This window comes from Phalacrocorax aristotelis, chromosome 9 (assembly GCF_949628215.1).
Source record: "Phalacrocorax aristotelis chromosome 9, bGulAri2.1, whole genome shotgun sequence".
Classification (NCBI taxonomy): Eukaryota; Metazoa; Chordata; class Aves; order Suliformes; family Phalacrocoracidae; genus Phalacrocorax; species Phalacrocorax aristotelis.
The window spans coordinates 7697308-7717816 of record NC_134284.1 but is presented as its reverse complement, the minus strand read 5'-3'; the positions used below and the strand labels follow the sequence as shown (position 1 = coordinate 7717816).

Genomic DNA, 20509 nt, shown 5'->3' with positions numbered 1-20509 from the left:
ACAGTAGACTGCCTTTAGTTTAACAAATAGTCTTAGTGCATATCCCTGTGAGAATACTGACTTCCATGGAAGACAAAGCAACATCTTCTAATGAGCAACAAATTCTTACACTTTCATACTCAACAACATTTAAGTCTAACTCTTGTATTTCGTCTTGAAATACCACTTATTGTTGCATATTCAAGATTTACTTCTAGTTTTTACTATTTTGTCTATATGTAGAACTAAAAACTAACGTATAACAGTAGAATGCAGAAACATGTGCAATTTGTTTAACAACAAGAAACTCAAGTTCAACCAGATTTTGTTCTTGTGCCTTATTATTCTGCCTAGGTTTTCTCCAGACATTATATTTTAATGCACTAACCACAATGACCTTAAAACTCCAAATTTCTTAGTTTTCATAGGTTTGTATGAATCATCAATATAAAAACAATCACTGAAAAAATATACATGGAACAACTGAGGAACTGCATCAGAGTTTTACTTGAGACAAAGCTGTACAGCAGTTATCTTCAAAATGTACCTGATTTGACTTTGATAAATAAGCTACTGAAGTATGTAATACAGTCAACATACTTACCTGTGGGAAATAGCTAGAATGTTACAGAGTTTGGTAATCTTTCATACCTGTCTACAGCAAAAGCAGACATTTAAAGTACTTCTGCGAGAGATTGCTGATTCTTAAAGCCAAGTTCAAACAGGAAGATGATTCAACAGATGAAGCATATTTTCATTTGAAAATTGTTTTCCATCTTACAGGATTACTACTTTTAGCATATCTTTGGGGGGAAGTGGGAAAAGGCCGAGAGCTTGCTGTCCAAAAATACAGTAGCAATTTGCAAGCAGATGTTCCTGGAGAAAATTGAAGTTTCCAACATCCAGTTTAGTAGCAAAAATATTCTCTTTCAACTCTTAGTGTGTTTCTGATGGTGAACTCCATTTTATTTTTAAACTGCTCGTATGTCTGTGTTATAGGGAGCTCTAAGCAATTAAGGAGTCTGTTTCCAACGGGATACCCTATATGCAAAAATTTAATAGTAGGTTCAGGATCAAAACCAATGGGCGGTATAGAAAAAGAGCCTGTTACGAAGAGCAGAATATCCTCCAATGTCACTGCAGACTCACCACCTGAAAAAACAGGATTAGGTTGTATCATTTATTGCCTATTACCCATTAACCATTATCCTGCATGTTAAGTGTTAGAGGAAAAAACCCTGAAATCAGGAAACCCCAGGTCAATATGCTGAATGAATGTGCAGTTTTATGGCCAAATACGAAAAATTTTAGGAAGAAAAACCCACTTGGGTTAGTTTTGAAAAAAATCTTAAGCAAATAGAAAAAAAACCACTTCTGCAAGAAGAGACCACTGTTTTCTATTGTGTTTGAGACATGCTATCTAATAAGTTCACATCAAAGCTGAAGAGAGGGGATTAAAGGGTTGTGCGTGTGGAGTTCTGTTTTGTTGGTTTTTGTTTGGCTTTTTTTGTTTTGGTTTTTTTTTTTTAATTCATAGGAGTTCCAGTACCAATCTTTCAGATATTTACTCCTTTCAAGTTTGATTTTAATTGGGCAAGAGTTTCAGAAGTTATAATTAGTAAGCAAGACAGGGAAGGAACAATTAGGAACCAACAGTGTCCCCCAAAACCTTCATTTATTTACCCCATTGAACTCTAAAAACCAAATCCTCTATGTATATCAGCAGCTAAATACTCTGAACAGGGAAGGGGAAAAAGAAAAAAAATTTACTTACGTTCCACATCTTGCAAATAACCCATCCAAAAATCAACACTTTCAACTTTATTTACTTCTGATGAAGAATGGATTGTAAAGAGATCACAGAGAGTTTCTGCTGAAAGTCTTTCAGGTTTGTGGCACAATATACTAGAGAATGCATCCGGATGCATTTGCATTTTCTCTAGCACACCAAGAGTTTTCAAACCTTGCCTAAAACTAAGAGGGGAGAAAACAAAGAGAGCAAGCATGCATCAGAAAGCCAGTAGGTAACTAATTAAACTCTGCATAAGGCTGTACGACTGGACATAATAAAGTTTCCCCATCTGCAGTCTCCAAGTCTTATCAATAAGGTGTACATAGTAGTCCCATTTTATTTTAAGTCTTGGAAAAATGTGTTTACTTCTCATTTTAACAATCTAAGTGTTTCTGTGGAACTTTTTAGGCAGATGAAAGAAATACTAGCGATATGTAGAAATTAACTTTATTTCCTGGTACTGCATACTTGACTGTATGTGCTTAGTTTACCTTTAACTTTTATGTAAGAACATAATGAATTTCTTTCTTACAAATTTCCCTTTAGAAAACACACTTAAAATTCCTTTTCCCTAGGCAAAATGAGGTGTCTTGAAAGATAGCCTTTACTTAGCTTCTGCTGTCTGCATGTATTCACATGCCATTATTTCTCCCTGTGGCAAATGCAGATAACAGCATCCTGGGCTGCATTCAGGAATCATAGTGCCAGCAGATCAAAGGAGCCACGCTTGCAGAGTGCTGTGTCCAGTTCTGGGCTCTCAAGGATAAGAGATACGGACGTACTGGAGAGAGCCCAGCAGAGGGCCACTATGATGGTTAAGGAACTGGAGCATAACCCTACGAGGGAAGGCTGAGAGAGCTGGGAATGTTCAGCCTGGAGAAGAGAAGGCTCAGGTAGAAACTCAATGTATAGAAGTATCTGAAGCGAGTGTGCAAAGAAGTCAGAGCTAGGCTCTTTTCAGCAGTGTCCAGTGACAGGACCAGAGGCATTGGACACAAACTGAAGCATAGGAGGTTGTGTCTGAACATCAGGAAACTTTTTTACTGTGAGGGTGACCAAGCACTGGTAGAAGTTGCCCAGAGATGTTATGGTATCCCTCCTTGGAGATATTCAAAAGCTGCCCGGACATGGTCCTGGGCAGCTGGTTTAGGTGGCCTGGCTTGAGCAGGGGGTGGTGGACAAGATGACTTCCAGAAGTCCCTTCCAACCTACACACCCATCTGATTCTGTGATTAACTAAAAAAAAATTAGTTAAAAAAACTAAAACAAACCAAACCAGCTCTACAGGTTGAAAAAATTTCATTAGTTACTGTGTACTGGATAACAACATTTCAATCAACTGGCTTTACAATTTAACTACCATGTTAAATCAGAATTAAAATTTTACTTTTTTTAATCATCTTCTCTTAGGTAGATAGGCTGAATGAGTAAAACTCAGAATAAACATGTTGAAAGTGTAGACAACGGCGTGTAACATTAACAGCTAAAGTGACTAACTCTTAACTTACTCTGTCCTTGATACTGACAAGCAAATTCTTGCTCTACTTACTTTTGCACATTTTAAGCCCATCTCCAAAAATGCACAAACCCACATTTTCCCATAAACAAACAGGCTACTTACTACCTTTCACTTTTTAAATTACTAGTTTTAAAATACGATATGGATTGGTCAAATATGTCACAGAGGGCCTTGACTGAAAGACTAATTACTCTCAACTTTGTTAAAAAAACCCTCACATTCAAAATTAGTTTTGCATAGCTCTTGGACATTCAGTTGATTCAAGTTTGTCAAAGATAACACCATAAATGTGTTGAGTATAAATCCAACTATACTTGTTGGAAAAATTAGCATCCAATGCCTTTTTACTGAGCAGATGAAGAATGCAAATTGAAGTAAGGTCAGAGACCAATCACAAAAGTCAATGGCTGCAACTTTCCCAGCTATTTGAAGTCGTCGCTACCTCATGGAAACACCAATGCAATGCTTACATTCTAAGTAGGCCAATTTACACTGTGCACATCATCACACTCCTAATGGCACACACAAACTCCCCAATTAGAACTCTAGAAAACTCATTTAAATTGTAATCCCATTTAACACTTCTAAAATGTAAAGAGTCTAAATTCAAGTAATTCTGAATTAAAAATGAACATAAGCTAGAGAAATTTTGTAGTGCAAAGTTCTTTGTCATGCTGTAGTCTACAACTGTGAATCTGCCATCTTCATAACATTGAAAAAGGAACGTGACCAAGGAGAAGTGGAATGCAGTGGATACGCAGAGAAATAATTTCAGTCTTTCAGTTTAACTAGTTAACAGTTGCTACTTAATCCAATGAAAATTACAGGACATTTCATTGCTTTAAGTGGAGAATAAGTAACAACATGTGAAAATTAGTTTCAGCAACATATTTAGTATTTCAGTGACAAAAAAATCAAGGAAGTTTGAAAACTCAAACTAAACAAACCTTTCTAAGGGTGAAATAATTCTCTTGATTACATGATGGATCAATATGTCATTCACCAGCATATTCTTATCACACAAAGCCGTTATAGGTCTTAAACATCCAGCAGCAGCAAGGAGCTCGTAACAATCGTGTATTGTAGACTGTAGGCTCGACAGATTATTTGCATGTTTTATCTGTATCAGAAGATAAAAGTCAGGTATTACATGGGTGTATGTATATATTTAAAAATAAATTTTTTAATTTGAACTAAAGTTATATTAAATAAACCCCTCTTTATCTCCAAATATAATCTTGAACAAGAATTTGCTGATAAGTTTAGTTTTATTTACCATTTTTATTGTTTGTGCTACATCAACATCAGCAACATCTTCCAAAGCTGGCTTCACATTCTCTGGACCATAGACAAGACAATTGAACAGTGTTTTGGAAAAGAAACCAGGAGATGGGCCACCGTGAACTAGAGAAACTGCAATCATTTTACCAGCTTCAAAATAAAGATTCTCTCTTATGGCTGCAAATAAAACAAAATATTTACTATATATGCATAAAAATAATTTGTGATCCTCAATTTCTAATTAAAAAAAATCTCATAATGCAATTCCTTCTTACTTTAGGATATACAACAAATGAGATCTGCCATCCCCTGCTGGTTGAAACAGTAAGACCAGTACTTTTTACATAGGAGTACCATATTCTTTTACTCCAGCTCTTCAGCCACTATCAAGGTTTGGGAGGAGATGCTACTTCCTCTTCCACTTTGTACCCAATGCATATTTAATTCTGAAGCTTAAGACCTCAAAGAAGCTAACTTTTGGTCTTCAGGGAACATGCTATCAGAGATAATATTCTAGAAATCTGAGTAAAGGAAAATAAGTAACAGAACAAGTGAGTCAGGAAGAAAGAAATTAACTTGTAGAGAACGAATATACTAATTAAAAAGTTCCAAGTCTAATTATATGTTGTATTTTTTTCCTTGGTTGTCATCAACTTTTCCAACTAAACCAATGTGTTTTTTTGTAATTACAAATCCACACCCCACCCCCCTTTAGAATTGGAAAGCAAAAAAAATTCAAAAAACAATTTCTATCCATCAGGACTATAACTGTGAACTGACAATCATACTGGCTGAAGATTTAAAAACCTTTCAAGTTAAATAGTTCTTAATGTATTTTTGAACAAAGCATTTAATTACCTTGAAAATCAAGGGACAAGTTCTTTGCAGAAGAGCCCTCAAACAATGATGAATTCTGAAGCTGAAGCATTAATAATTGGAAGAAATGGTGTTTTGATGCAGCAGAAGTATCTGTCTTTGATCTATTTTTGCAGTTGGTGAACTTTATTTCAATGGTGTTTGTAGGACTGAAGTGGCGCTGTCTAAATCCTTTTAAAGCACTATTCCAGATATTTTCTGCATTGATGTTAAGCCTTGTACTTTTTGTATTAACTTGTAGCTTTAACTCCTTCAGTATATTAGAAACTTCAATTCTTTGCTTTCTTAAATGCCTACAAGAATATTGCACGTATTTTCAGATGAAATCTATGATTCAGAATTAGCAACAGTTCACAGGAAACATCCCAAAATCTATTAAGAAAAACACCTCTTTAAACACTTTGGTACATTTAGGTATTGCCTAAATTATATCAGTAAAATATTTGGTGTAGATGCTTCAAATTTTAACTCTGTAGTGGCAAATTTTAAAGTACCTCTAAGAACTAGAAAAAGCGAGTAGAAATAAATACTTTGGCATAAAATGAATAGTTATTTTCCTAATCCAATTACACCAACATAGTGCCAAACAATTCTCACACCATCATTCTGCATTTGAACAATGTGAAACAAGTGAGAAATTTAAGAGCTTACTGTTTGTTACAGATGTTTTGCAACCAAAATACACTGTCAACTAATCACTAATATTTAATCTTTGTCACTATAATTAAAAATACATTTGAGCACGAGAAATGTTGCAGTTATTTAAAATAAGACACTAGTCTAAGACCCCTTCTTTGTCTTCTAACTTGCAGCCAAAATTATTTCAAATACCCTACCTACTAGAAGTAATTCCCTCATCAAAATTTTTACCACATATTACAGGTAGAATTCATGAAGTACAACAAGACAAAGAATTTTGTATCCTTAAACTGAATAGCCTACATTAAAACATGTTATTTTACCACTGATTTCAGCATAATCATGAGCTATTCTTATGGTGCAAATGCAAAAACATTGAAAATTCAGGACATGTCTAATTTGTAGAAAGTAATTAAGATTCTTAGGTCCCCTTTTCTATATAATGGCTAGCCATGCTCTGGTAAGGACAAATAGGTGTTTGAGTTTTGGTCCCCATACTATCTAAACTAAAAATTCTCAGCATCATTCTTTCCTCCTCACCCCACTCTAGCATTTAGAAACAGCAGAATCCTTTATCAAATTATGACTTCAGCTCTTCAGTGTACTTATGCCATTCTTCCAGTGACTATATACACACAGAGAAATATATATAGCCACTATATATATATGTCTACATGCACACACCATGTTCTGGAGGAAATACAGCATAAAGCCACATGCCAGATTACTCTTCAACGTCAGAAAAACAGAAGCAAATACTTTCTCCTCAGGGACCAGTTCCTGTTTGACATCAGAGGAGATAAGGGCATTGTCACTCTGTTGGATACTGGAAGTTCTAGGTGTGAACAGGGTGACAAATTGTTCTGGCACATTATCTTTGGTGATGTATAAGCCGAAACAGTATTTTCAGAGATACAAATGAAGAATGCATAAATACTTCTTATTTGAAAGTAGCAATATCATTTCCCCCAACTTTTAGTACTGAACTTCACTCCAAATTTATTAAATCTTCAATTTAGTGTAAGAAGTTTCTCAGGCAGAATAAGCCATGAGGAGATTATTCTCCCCATGTTTAAGTACTATTTTATGTTATAATCAGTTTCTGCCTGAAAACAGAAGATTACGCACTGGAGAAGAAAAGTGCGTGGAGATCCAGGTGACTGCCGAGGGCACTTTGGAGATGGCTCTTCCAGCAAACATGTTGTCCCATCTGTCTTTTCAGAGGTAGCCAAAGAATGCGTCTTCCGTTTCCTATAGTTCTCTGTATGATTAGATTATATTAATTTAGTGAATTTGCTAGCTGTAAAATACATAGTATTAAATTTTTTTTCATTTTAAGAAGTCACTGTCACATTCATAACTTTACCTGATTTTGCAAAGATACTTCTGCATTCCACGCACTCCCAGTTTTGCTCCCATGATTTCATAGATGAACAGGCCAAATGAGTTCCACGGGAGCCACAACACTGACAACGCTTTATTTCCCATTTACTAAAATAAAAAACTTATGTATTTAGAATTAGACAGAAGAACGAGGCTAGTTAAAACAAAGATTATTCAACAGAAAGTGCAATCCAGACACTAAACTAACAAAGCATAATTTTTATCAATGTGGTATGGCTGTATATAATCAAGGGGAACTTTCTTCAGAGAAGATGTACTCACAATTCCTGGCTGCAACAAGAAAAAAAGCTACCCATGTTCCAGCACTATGTATTGAATGAAGCTGTGAGTTAGTGTGCTCCCCTCCTGTCAGTAGCTTGCAGCCAATATTTTCTCCCCATGTTGCTAGCCAGCAACATCCTCTGTATTTTAGGAGAACCCACCATTCAGCTTTTCCAAATGGTAAATTTTTTTAAGGAGCATATCTGATTATTCTTACACATTCTGAATAAGACTTTTCATTATTGACAGTGTTTAAGTATCTGTTAGGTCTTTGTCTAGATTTCTTCAATTTTGCTTAAACTTACAAGGGAACAACATGACTGATATTAGTTCAAAAATTAAGGTACAACTCTTAAAGGCAAAGTAAATCCCGGGGTACACATATACCATGAACCAAGCAATGTTTGGTCAAATCTGTGCAAAGCAAAGTTAATGTCTACAGGGAGTAACCTCAAGGTAGAGGCTCTGACAGCTTTTAGTATATTTACACCAATAGAAGATATAAGTTTCAGAAGCACACAGACAAAACAAGAAAGAATGCAGAAAATGAACTTGTTAATCAAAAACTAAACAAGTAGTAGAGCAGAATAAAGCATTTTACATGATCACTCAAGCGTCTCATTAAGCTATCAGCAATATTCTAGCTGCCATTTGCATGCAGAGGGACAGCTCACAGCTAGACTGATTTTCAGGTAAGTCTAATACTTTAATGAATTTCTTGTAAAGGTATTAAGCATTCTAGCAATCACTCAAAGCTTAATTCAACAATTTAGTAAAAGACACACAACATTAGTTTAGGCACACGCTATTCTACATGTTACGTGGATGTGCAAATTCTACTTCCGCTCTGTATCAAATGAGAACAAGGACAAGGTAACTGATAATTGGTATGGTTTTCTTGGCTTTTATAACCTGATTAAAGTAGAAAAAATTAGTATTGAAATATTTTTGTTATGGGGAGTAAACCAAACATTTTTTTGGGGCATGGTGTCTTGGCTTGACATTAAAACCTGATGCTAAAAAGTATTAACACATTTTAAAAAAATCCCAAAACCAAAGAACTATTCCATCCTAGGTTATGCTTTCCTGCAAAAGTATCATACCTATCAGGTTCATTATAGTCTCTTCCTTCCTTGCAGAGACATCTTTTAATGTCACAGTGTTGATAACATTGCAATAGGTCTTGATATGCATTCTCTTCAAGTTCCCAGGATGCATCCCTATAAAGAAGGCAGGTAGTCTGTTATTGCAACTCAATTTCTGATTGTTTAAATGGGTTACTTGGTTTTTGGAAAAGATGTATGTCATAACCACATGAAGATATTTCAATTATGTAATGTTCTAGACAACAGCTAGACAATGGAGAGTGGGAAGAAAAAAGTCTAGGAAGAAAAAATAATATACAGACTTTTTCTTGTGTATAGTTACTTTGATTAAAGCATTTATTCTTCTTTACATGGCCTCAGTGCATGCTTGCTCTGTTTCATGATTCCACTTTCCCTCTCACAGCAGACATGGGTATTTGTTTTGGCAGTCTACTCAAGTTACCACTGAAAATGGTCTCATGATGAGTAAGTCAGAATTCTCCAGGCCAGTATGGCAAAGTTCATCAAGTATTTTGACTCTTCTTCCTCTCCAAAATCTTGAGCTTCTGTCTCTGGAGGAAATTAATGGTAGTCTCTGAAGAGACTAATAGTTACTAAAGAATAATAGTTTTAACAAAGAATCATCATTCTGATCACTTTCTGTCTTACTTTGACGCCCATCAAATGGTGGAAACTGATAAAAAACAGCCTGGAATTTTAGAAGCAGCTGTTACACTAAACATATCCTTAGCAATCCCTTGGGAGAAGATGGAAGCTGTATAGCTGAGTATTCAGTCAATTATAATACTGTATGGACAGAAATTCAGATCATTTAAAAACCTGGGCACAGAAAATACACTTCTCAGCAACCTCTACATTAATGCAAAATTATTGTATTTAAGAAGTGTTTTGACAGGTCCTTGGTTGAATCACGGCATTAAAAATTACTTTTCAGAGCTTCCTGTTTTATGTTTGAGATTACTAATTTGGCCTTTGACGATTTTTATGCATAACTAAAAGAAACAGGCTACTCCTTACCAAACCAAACAATTCTACAACTGAAGGTAGAACTGAGGTTTCACATATTAATAGAGGTAGTTCTATAGAATAAATAAATAATGGTTTTAACATACTATCAAAGTTTTAACAGAAGCACAATTATTTACAAAATTACTTACTTTTCTGGAATGTGTATGCCCATTCTCAGCATTTCTTTCTGAAAGTTGTCCTTGTTATTACATACTGTGCACCTAAAGAAAAATATCCCAGCACTCAAAGCTTGATACTGTGTCAAGAAAAAAAAACAACAAAAAACCAAACTAATTATTGAATCCTTAGAATGCCAATGAATAATGCCTTAATATCTATAACCATTACATTCGTGGATACTGTTCTGACATGGATGTTAAAGCTGATACCAGTCATGATGTCCCTGGACACTGAAGCAAATGGAGAGCATTTTCTCTTCCTTTAAAGGACAAGAGCTGACATACTAGAATCAGGTTCATAAACAAAAACACAGTCCTTTTCAGTCAACCTCTCCAATTCTATAATGAGTTTACAAAAAGAGCCTTATTACTTTTTCCAGCTCTGGACCTAGGCAAAGAGAACTAATGATGGATAGATGACATTCTTAGCGTTTAGATTCCACACAAAATGACTTGCAAGATGGCAACTACCTAGGCTGGACTTCAGTTCCTAAAAATAAGTAAAGGCATGAAGTGTATCACACATGCAGAAACATGGCAGGGGTGGGGGGGAGGGGCAGGGAATTAACAGCATAAAAAAAAATCCTTCATGTAAGACACTAGCCTACAAAACAAAATTTTAGCATTGTCCTTCAAACCTAGTATATTTCCATACCTACTGGCTACATTAACCCTAAGCAACGTTACACAATTTTACGCAACTGCCCCATTATTTTTATACGCAACAGAAATGTGATCTCCATGGACACAAAGAGAAGAACCTGTGTTACCTGCAAGCATTCTCGATGAAACCAAGCGTTTTTACAGCAAGGACTCTTCAATACAGTGTACATTGGAAGCTGTTCAACCAAATCCAGGCATATTGTACACTGTGAAGTTCCTCTAGATTCTTTATCCGGAAACTTTTGGACTGGTTTATGTTCCCAACAGTAAGATCTAAAAGTAATAATTTAAGGTTCCCTTATCAAAACAACATTTTAAGAACCTTCCCTATAAAATTTGAAGATGCCAGTATGAAATCCCTATTATATCTGTTTTTCATGAATAAATGCTGTGCAACAAGCTAAAAAGGCAGACACATACTGGTTTGTGTCTATCTGGCTGGGATAGTTAATTTTCTTCACAGTAGCTACTACAGGTCTAAGTTTTTGATTTGTGCTGGAAGCAGTGTTGATAACGCAGGGATGTTTCCATTACTGCTGAGCAGTGCTCACACAGAGTCAAGGGCTTTTCTGCCTCTCACCCCACCCCACCAGCGAGGAGCCTGGGCGGGCACAAGAAGCTGGGAGGGGACACAGCTGGGACAGCTGACCCCAACTGACCCAAGGGATATCCCACACCATATGACATTATGCTTAGCATATAGAGCTGGGGGAAGAAGGAGGCAGGGGAGATGTTTGGAGTGATGGTGCTTGTCTTCCCCAGTAACCATCACACCTGATGGAGCCCTGCTTTCCTGGAGATGGCTGAACACCTGCCTGCCCATGGGAAATAGTAAGTGAATTCCTTATTTTGCTTTGCTTGTGTGAGCAGCTTTTGGTTTACCTATTAAACTTTCTTTATCTCAGGCCACGAGTTTTCTTATTTTTACCCCTCCGATTCTCTCCCTGTCCCACTGTGAGTAGTGAGCAAGTGGCTGGGGGGTGCTCTGCTGCCTATCAGGGTTAAACCACAACATATGCCAACAAATTATATATCTAACAGAGCAAGTCAATAGGACAACTGTAAGGAAGAAGCATGTTGCCAACCAATGGCCTGTAAATTACAGAGATCATATACCCCCTTCCTCTCAAAGCTTCTTTTGGTCCAAATAATGTGTTTCCTGTCTTCAGAACTTCAAGTTCTTCCTGTATTTCAATGTTACCATGATGTTAAAGGAGCAATTTTGAGCTTGCATATTGATTCTGTAGAGTCTAGGTAGCATGATGAATTTTATAAGTTAGCACATATTCAAAGAAATACGACAGCCAAGAAATGCAGCTCTAGAGGAAACCTTTCTGAAGAAGCATTATTTTCACACGTGCTTGACTTGATATGAATCATTTATTTAAGAAGTTAAAGTGCCTGCCCTACTTCATTCCATCCACCCTACAAGCTCAGCTTACAGCAGGTAAATAAAGCTGTTATCAAATGCACTCAAAAGTATTTTGACTACAGCCAAGATTCTGGACATGAGGTGGTAAAAGAAAAATAAAATGTTTTTTAGACATTTGATATTAAACCCATTTCTCCTGCAGTCCATGTCTAATAAGCAGATCTACAAGTCTTGTGATTTGAAACAAGACGGAATGGCATACAGTGTGTTTTGACTGCTGAGAGAGATAGGCACAGGAGGCAGACAAACAGAAAACCAACCCAACCATTTTGCAGTTTATTTCAGAGTTTAGGATTTAATGCTCAATTTTGTAAACAATATAACTGCTTGTAGAAGTATTAAATCATATTTTCAAAAGTGCTGAGAATTTATTTCAGAGGTACTAGGTATGCAATGTAACTGCTTGACCTTCACGCTTTCCACAGATCTGGTATTTTTTCTTAGATAACCCAGATATCATTTATAATTAACAGCCCATCCAATGAAAAGCCATGAGAAAACAAATCACCTCCTGGATAATGAATTGAAAAATCAAAAAGCAACAAAACTCTAGAACTTACCTGAAGTCTTCCATGAACTGGAAAATACATTCCTTTTGTATCCCACAAGGAAAATGGTAACTTCGTTTGCATTTGGGAGCTACACATCCAATTGAAGCACCCTTCTTCTTACAGATATTACATTTCTAGGAATAATTTGTTTTAGAAATAACAGAATATTAACATCTAAAGTCCAAGTAAAATTACAGGAATTAAACCAATAGAAAAATTATAAAGCGTGTAAGAAACAATATCAGCCAACAGATAGTAACTATGACAAGACTATTGTGTTTTAGCTCTATTTAAAAGAGTAAAAATATATAGTTATTTCACAGATTTTGATTAGGTATTGTTTTATATGCGTGTTGACTTGTGACGCATAAGCCAAAATACAAGTTATTTTACCAGTACCTATAGTATAGCTGCATCTATAAAATTATATTATGCTGAGCCTCAAGCTGACTTTATGTCATGAGGTATTATGCACATGTAATTTGCTCTTACTCATTTATCTGCAACATACCCAGAAAATTAAAACCTGCAGAACTTTGCTAATATTTTTTTTTTGTCCCTTCTGGCTTCCATGAACCCATGGAAGTTACTTGTTACTTAAATGTAAAACTCAGATTCTTGAACGGATTCAGCGCACTGCCCGTTCAAGAAAAAAAAAAAAGATAACAAAACAAACCCCACAGGCGATACTAAGTGCACTTAAAAGTTCAGGGTTTTTTTATGTAAATACCAGAGACTTCATTCTTACCAGTTTTGCAGCTCTGTTTACTTCTTTTCTAATATCCATGATTAAGAATCCATCTACACCTTCATCTTCTTCCCCCCTCTGCCAAATGCCACTTGACATCAACTATGAAAACACATTAAAACATTTACCAAAAGATTTAAAATTACCTACACTGCGTTTGTCAATTAAGAAGTTTAGTCTAACAAAGTCTGTGTGCATTTTAATGATTAAAAAGCTGATCCAAAACACCTTATATTTTTGTCTGATATGACACAATAGGAACCAGCAACATGAAAATAAGTATTTCATAACATTGAAGTCTTACGTAATACAGTAGAGCCCAAAATGGTGTATTTTACCTTCCTTTTTGAATTATATGGACCATTCAGATAATTGTTAAGCAATTACTTTCAGCATATAAAGCTTCAGAGGAAGTAAAATTGAATTAGTTTAGTTAATGTGAATGACAATTGTGCTGTGGAGATAATGAAGCACAGTAGGAAGTATTTGTACTGAAGTGCAACCTAAGAGGAAAAGTAATTCACTTTAGAGGAGAATTAAATAAAAACAGAATCAAGTAACCAGGCAAGTCAGAAAAGCCTGATGATAATTTAATGTTCCTTAGTAAGGCATTAAAATCACAAACTTCAAATAACTAAATAGTTTCACAACTTGATGTCTCCTATATTCTTTACAATCTCATTTTATAATTTCAACACACTGCCATTTTCTAACTACAGCTTTATTAATATTTTACTCAAATAAATGTAAAATTTTATACCAAAACCAATTAAGAATATATTTTTTCCAACTGTGAGACATTTGGCAAAGAAAAATTAAACTGTACCACTAACTAGCCTCTTTCTAGAGGAGCTCTTTTCTGATATAACATTCACTATACTTAAGTAAAATCATGGGGGTTTTTTTGTTTGTTTTTAAAAAGAAGCAGGGACCAAAACCTAAAAGATGACTGCAGGAAGCTCACCATTGTAAAATATCTTATACATTACAAGGCTCAGTGTTGCAAGCATGCCCATTCCTAGTTGTTCTGCTCCATCAGAAAAGAACTTTTCCCTACCATTTCATATCGCCTATGTATGAGGCAAAATTTTCACGAACAGACCTAAATTTCCTCACAGATGCTTAAAATTTATTTAAGAAAAAAAATCTATCTTTATGTAACATCAGAAAACCTCCACTCTGCCTAGTCCTCAAAGGATTCAGTATCCAACCTATTAAGGCACCTGCAATCAACATAATCCCTAAAGAACTGGGTGAGAAAGAAAAAACTGAACAAAACCCCAAAATTGTTACTAATATTCCTGAGACAATTTTTTTAAACTTGGAAAAAAATTTCAAAACTTATTTAACAAACAAAAAACCCAATTTTTTTAAAAGTAGCCATTATTTCAAAGACCCGCAAAAATTTAGCATTTGAAAGGTACAGTATACCTTTAAGAACACTAATCTTGGAAAATGTCATGTCAAATTGTAAGCTTTTACTAAACAGTGATAGTGTAGCTGTATATCATCGGTAGGGTACGTAATTACTAAACAGAAAAAATCCTACTTTTCAGAAGTGTTACAATGTCCTGTGTAATTCCAGAGAATAGCTCACAGCCAAACAAGAAATAGTGAGAAACAAGAGGGGGTAAAGAAAAAAAAAAAAAGACAACTTTTCTCTGCTTTTTCCACAGGGGTAGAAATTTTACATTCCAAATTTTGAAACTACACTTCTCTTATAGAAGCATATATGGAGGTGCAATCAGTTCCCTTTCTCTTAACATATACCTTCACTGCTATGATAGGTTGGGAGAATTAACTAATTCATTTAAACGGATCATGAACAGGACTGAGCTTTGAATAAAAGCTTGCTGGGATTTATTTGTTTCATATGCTGCACCTGACAAGTACAAACCTTCAAGGTGACAAGTTAAAGCTCACAGTTCAAGCTTTACAAAACTGCTAAAATAACTGTTTGGACAGGTTATTACTATATAATACTTGCTGCATTTTTTTTTCCTCAGTTAAAACAGACAAGCTCCAAGATCAATACCACATACTTACCAAACAGTAATAATGAACAGTGAGATTGTATTCCACATAAGTCCTTTTTGCTCCATACTTTTCAGGGCAGTCATCTGTCCGTCCACAGAGAACACAGACTAAAATACAGAATCATGTTTATAATCACAGTGAATGTACTGGAATTACTATGGATCAGCTGTAGAGCAGTAACTTTCATCTCTTTTAACAACATGTATCTTGAAGTAGTTTACTGGATAAAGGACATTAGATAACCCTCTCCTTAATGTTGAATTCCATAGTAAGTACAGAAGGGGGTACTATTTGTTCCTTCTAGTTGCTAAAAAGAAAATACTTCACCAGTTCCACCTGCCTGCTGACTCAGGAGAGGGCTATTACCCAAGTTAAATTCACAGCAGATTGTGGTCCCAACTGAAGTGTTCTTCCCAAAACACCCAAAGGTAATTATCAAATGACCAACAGTGTCCAGATGCATGTGAAATATGTAATCTAATTGTTTTTAGTATTGTACATAAAAACATCACCATATTAGAATCCATGAAGCCACTTAACTGTTACCACGTCAGTATGCAACGAAACCTTTGTGAAAAGCATGTGACCATATCAAGTCATATGCTACCAGTGCTTTTAAAACATATGCTAGCCTCAAAACATTCAAGAATTCAAGACATTGGAGTCAACTAAAACCTTGTGGATTTCCCCATTTTTGCAGTTCCTAACCCACTGACATACTTCCACAGACGTTTAATATATTGCCTTCAATTCTCAATAGATACATATTTTCAGTATTCTAACATCAAGAATAGTCATAGTAGTGACGAGAATAGAGGTACTACTTCAGCCTAAGAAAGTGTTGAATGATACACCTCAAACACAGCTGTGTGTGATTTGGCAGCTGAATTCCCAAGGTTACTTTCTTAAAACATCTGCAGAAAAGACTATTTTTAAATATTCCAATTACAGCAAACGAGTCCAAAGAAGTTTGTAAGTTATTTCTTTTTCATTCCCTGAGACAAGTGGTTCCAACAAAATTTGACTACTGAAAATCCACCTGTTCTTTGAGCCCAAATAAAGCAAGTTATAATTGGTATTCTATATGCAGATTAAAGATTTCTATAATTATTTAATAAAACCTTACTTACATGGATTTTGAATTTCAATGTTTTTACTCATCCTGAGTTCTTCTGGCTGGCTGTCATGAAAAAAAAATGAGGTGTTAAATACATCTAGTGCATTAACAATGACCATTATATATACCAACCTCAAACTCAGTAAAGTAAAAAAAAAAAAGGGTTCAAAACCAAAAGAATATTATAATTCAATTGTTATTGTAAGAGACAGGGGTTTCGAAAGCAGGATGCAAATGTTCAGAAAAAATATTTCCAGACAAATGAAACATGTAGCAACTTTTAACTATTTCCCCAAACTATCAAACAAATATTTTATTTTCAAAAGAGTAAATAAAAAAGTCCAATTCAACAGCTAGTTAAATGTAGGCTTAATGGCACAGAAGAGTTTGTAGTTATTTTAAACATCGAAAGTAATGATCCAAAGACAACCAAAGAAGTGGCAGTGACTCCTGCTCAGATAAAGATTGATTTAACACGAGCAAGTTGGAAGAAAAAAATTAACTGGGCAGTATAGCGACAAAGTGACAAAACTATGAAGATAGTGATCCTGGCCTAGTCAAAGAAATACTGATCTAAGGAAAAAAAAAATTAGGTGAGGAATCCAGAACAAGGACATGCATACAGGGGAATTTACACCATTTAGAACTATGTATTTTACATTCTCAAGTGGAGAGTAATTTACTTGGAAACACTGACTTAACCTGCATTTCTTTCAAACATAACATTCTTCTAAAAATTAGATGCCCATGGTACATTAACATGGATATACCATGAGCTGGCTTGTACTGCATGCCAGACCATGCATCTTAGGCCACCTTGGAAAAAAATAAAATACGTGTTTCTTCACTGCACCACTACAATGATTATTCTTTCTTTAGTGCAAAGTACAGCCCTTTTAGGAACATACCTGTAGATCTTTGATTTTGACTGTATGAGGTTTAACAAGGCCAAGGGCCGGGTCCTGCATTTGGGTCACAACAACCCCATGCAACTCTACAGGCTTGGGGAGGAGTGGCTTGAGAGCTGCCCAGTGGAGAAGGACCTGGTGGTGCTGGTCAACAGGCAGCTGAACACGAGCCAGCAGTGTGCCCAGGTGGCCAAGAAGGCCAACAGCATCCTGGCTTGTATCAGGAATGGTGTGGCCAGCAGGAGTAGGGAAGTGATCGTGCCCCTGCACTCAGCACTGGTGAGGCCACACCTCGAATACTGTGTTCAGTTTTGGGCACCTCAGTGCAAGAAGGACATTGAGGTGCTGGAGCGTGTCCAGAGAAGGGCAAAGCTGGTGAAGGGTCTGGAGAGCAGGTCTTCTCAGGAGCGGCTGAGGGAGCTGGGGTACTTTAGCCTGGAGAAGGAAGCTGAGGGGAGACCTCATCGCTCTCTACAACTACCTGAAAGGAGGTTGTAGTGAGATGGGTGTTGGTCTCTTCTCCCAATTAGCGATAGGAGAAGAGGAAATGGCCTCAAGTTGCATCAGGGGAGGTTTAGATTGGATATTAGGCAAAAGTTATTTACTGAAAGAGTGGTCAGGCATTAGAAGAGGCTGCCCAGGGAGGTGGTTGAGTCACTATTCCTGGAGGTATTTAAAACACGTGTAGATGCGGCACTTCAGGGCATGGTTTACGGGACATGGTGGTGTTGGGTTGACGGTTGGACTTGATGATCCTAGAAGTCTTTTCCAACCTCAATGATTCTATGGTTTTTGACATGCCTTATCTGAGGAAGCTGAAGAAAGCATTACATAAGTTTTGCAAGACAAGAATCACAGCTGATTGCCTGCAGATCCATGCTTGACCTCACAGGTAGGTGGACAACTTCCTTCACACATGCCAAGTGAAGAGGGAGGCAGCCAGCAACGGATCCAAGGTCCAAACCAGAAGCCTGACAGACTCCGAGCTATCAGTTTTGGTATTTACAGTTTAGATTACTGCCAGGTACAGGCTTCAGGAACAAACCTCAGGCTAATCCAAACTATTGCAAATAAAGTACTGCAGCGATTTTAGGAAAGGGGTTGTACTTAAAGAAAAAAAAAAAAAAGGGAGGCAGAAGTCTCAGGCATAAGGCAACTGCTCTACACCGTTCCACTTTGTTAGAGAACTGGAGCAGTTGTACACAAAAGTCCCTTGCCAGAAAACGGCGTAAAAGAAAATCAAACAAACAAAAAAAGCAATGCTGCAAACAAATTAGTTCAAGAGTCTCTTAAGAACACACCGACAGTCAAATAAAATAACTGGTTCCGGTTTTCCGAGAAACACACTTCCCTCTTTCTAAACTACAAAAATTAAATGCACTTAATCAGGAACAGGAGGAGCAAAGGACAAGCACGCAGCTCACATGTATTCCCTTCTCTTCGGGATTTCCAAAGAACGGTCACTACCAGTTTCACAGTCTTGAATAGGTAGTAGTAGGGTAATACAACAAAGAAACAATCGGTATATGACAGCACAGGACTAGATTTTCACCTCAGTGTGTTGTAAAAATCCCCACCAGGTGGAGAAAGCTTATACAAGGCTAGAAACAAGAAAAAGCACCTTCCTACCTTTCCCTGGCTCCAGCAAAACAGAAAAAAAATCGCAACCCTCCCCCCAGATTCCTCCTACTTTTCTCAAACTATTTCAGGGAAATGAACCCGGAGTTCAAATTTGCAAGTTAAAAGACATATAAGAACAACCATTGAGGCACCCCGCGTTAAGTCCTGCAGGGCTTTCTGCAGAAACAAAGCAATTCCGTATCAGTCTATTTGCAAGACAGGAACCCACTATCGCCCATTATTTATAAAAACAGAAGTGTAAATAAAATGTATCTACTTTGCCTAAACAGGCTTTACAAAAAACCCTCAGAGTGAATATTTAGGTTTTGCTAAGTTCTAGAACTCTTCGCTGCTCCAGAACTTACGGTTGTTTTAATAGTTTTGTAACTAGGGGACGGAAAAAAAAAAAAAAAAAAAACCAAAACCAAAAGACCGCCCCAAGAGGCGAGGTTTCAGGTGGACGTTTTCTCTAGCACAGGAACAAAGGAGCCCTCCCGGACCCCTCCGCTCCCGCCGTACGTCCCGAACGCGCGTGTGACACCGTCTCCCGTTCGCCTCCCGGTTTATAACGCAACGCCGCGCCCTGAAACAAACCCGTCCCGCAGCAGCCGCCCCGGGAGCACCAGGAGAGCTGCCCCGGCGTCCCGCACGAACCCCAGCGGGTCCGGGTCCAGGTGCCCACTTGCTGTCCCGGGTCTCACGCGGGTTCAACCACGGAACCCGGCCGCCGTCCGTGTCAGCAGCACGGCGGCCAGGGCAGCTCCTGCGGGGACACCCGTCCCGTCCCGCCGCTCGCCTCCCGCAAGCGCGACGGGAAGAGCGGGAAGATTTCCTCCCAGGGGCGCCGCCGCCTCCTGCCCCCAGACAAGGAGGCGGTTACGGGTCATTCCCCCGCCCGGCGCCCCCCGCGGGGAGGCAGGAGGTGCTCCGCCACGGCAGCTCGAACGGCCCCTCGGCGGCCCCCGCGCCTCCCCAACCACAGGCGGGCAGGCCCCGAGGCTAGGGGCGGCAGGGCAAGCCCTCGGCCCGCCGCAGGCGGTACTCACCCCGCAGGCTGCCCCGCCGCCGCTCCCCGGCTCCCAGCCTCTCCACCGCCCAGCCGCCCGCGCTAACTGACAGACAATTCAAACCCCAACATCCGCCGCCCTGCCGGAAGCGGGGCGCCAGCACCCCTGCCCCGCCCACCATCCCTCGCATCGGCGCTCGGCTGCGCGGGGCGGGATTTGTCATCCTGGAGATCGGTGCTTGATTGCAGGGGCCGCCGGCGGCGGGACTCGGGGCTGCGACGGCAGCTCGGCGGGCGGCGCTGCGGCACCGGGGGGCGCCGGGGGCCCGGGGCGGCGCCGGGGCCGGGGCCCGCCGCCTTCCTCCCTCCCGCGGACGGGCAGC

At 38.2% G+C, this 20509-nt stretch overlaps 1 protein-coding gene across 2 annotated transcripts; it reads right to left on the bottom strand.

Annotated features, from left to right (window-relative positions):
• Window positions 1–467: 467 nt before the first annotated feature.
• Window positions 468–20268, bottom strand: G2E3 (G2/M-phase specific E3 ubiquitin protein ligase). Of its 2 annotated transcripts, none has more exons than XM_075103270.1 (15): window positions 20167–20268; window positions 16606–16655; window positions 15485–15582; window positions 13439–13540; window positions 12700–12824; window positions 10815–10980; window positions 10015–10121; window positions 8855–8971; window positions 7453–7577; window positions 7215–7347; window positions 5430–5740; window positions 4567–4748; window positions 4238–4410; window positions 1754–1953; window positions 468–1131 (listed from the first exon to the last, which is right to left on the bottom strand). In XM_075103270.1, exons 2-15 carry the CDS (start codon window positions 16634–16636, stop codon window positions 887–889), a joined length of 2115 nt encoding a protein of 704 aa, XP_074959371.1. In that variant the 5' UTR covers window positions 16637–16655; window positions 20167–20268; the 3' UTR covers window positions 468–886. The 2 variants fall into 2 exon arrangements, with proteins under 2 accessions (XP_074959371.1, XP_074959372.1); XM_075103271.1 differs by lacking the exon at window positions 20167–20268 and adding an exon at window positions 19715–19739.
• Window positions 20269–20509: the final 241 nt, after the last annotated feature.

Coding starts and splice junctions, on each gene's coding strand:
- G2E3 (XM_075103270.1), bottom strand. CDS start 16,636: ATGAGTAAAAACATTGAAATTCAAAATCCAT. Junction 12,825..13,438: donor TAAACAGAGCTGCAAAACTG/GTAAGAATGAAG, acceptor AATTATTCCTAG/AAATGTAATATCTGTAAGAA. Junction 10,981..12,699: donor CAGTTCATGGAAGACTTCAG/GTAAGTTCTAGA, acceptor TATTACTTTTAG/ATCTTACTGTTGGGAACATA.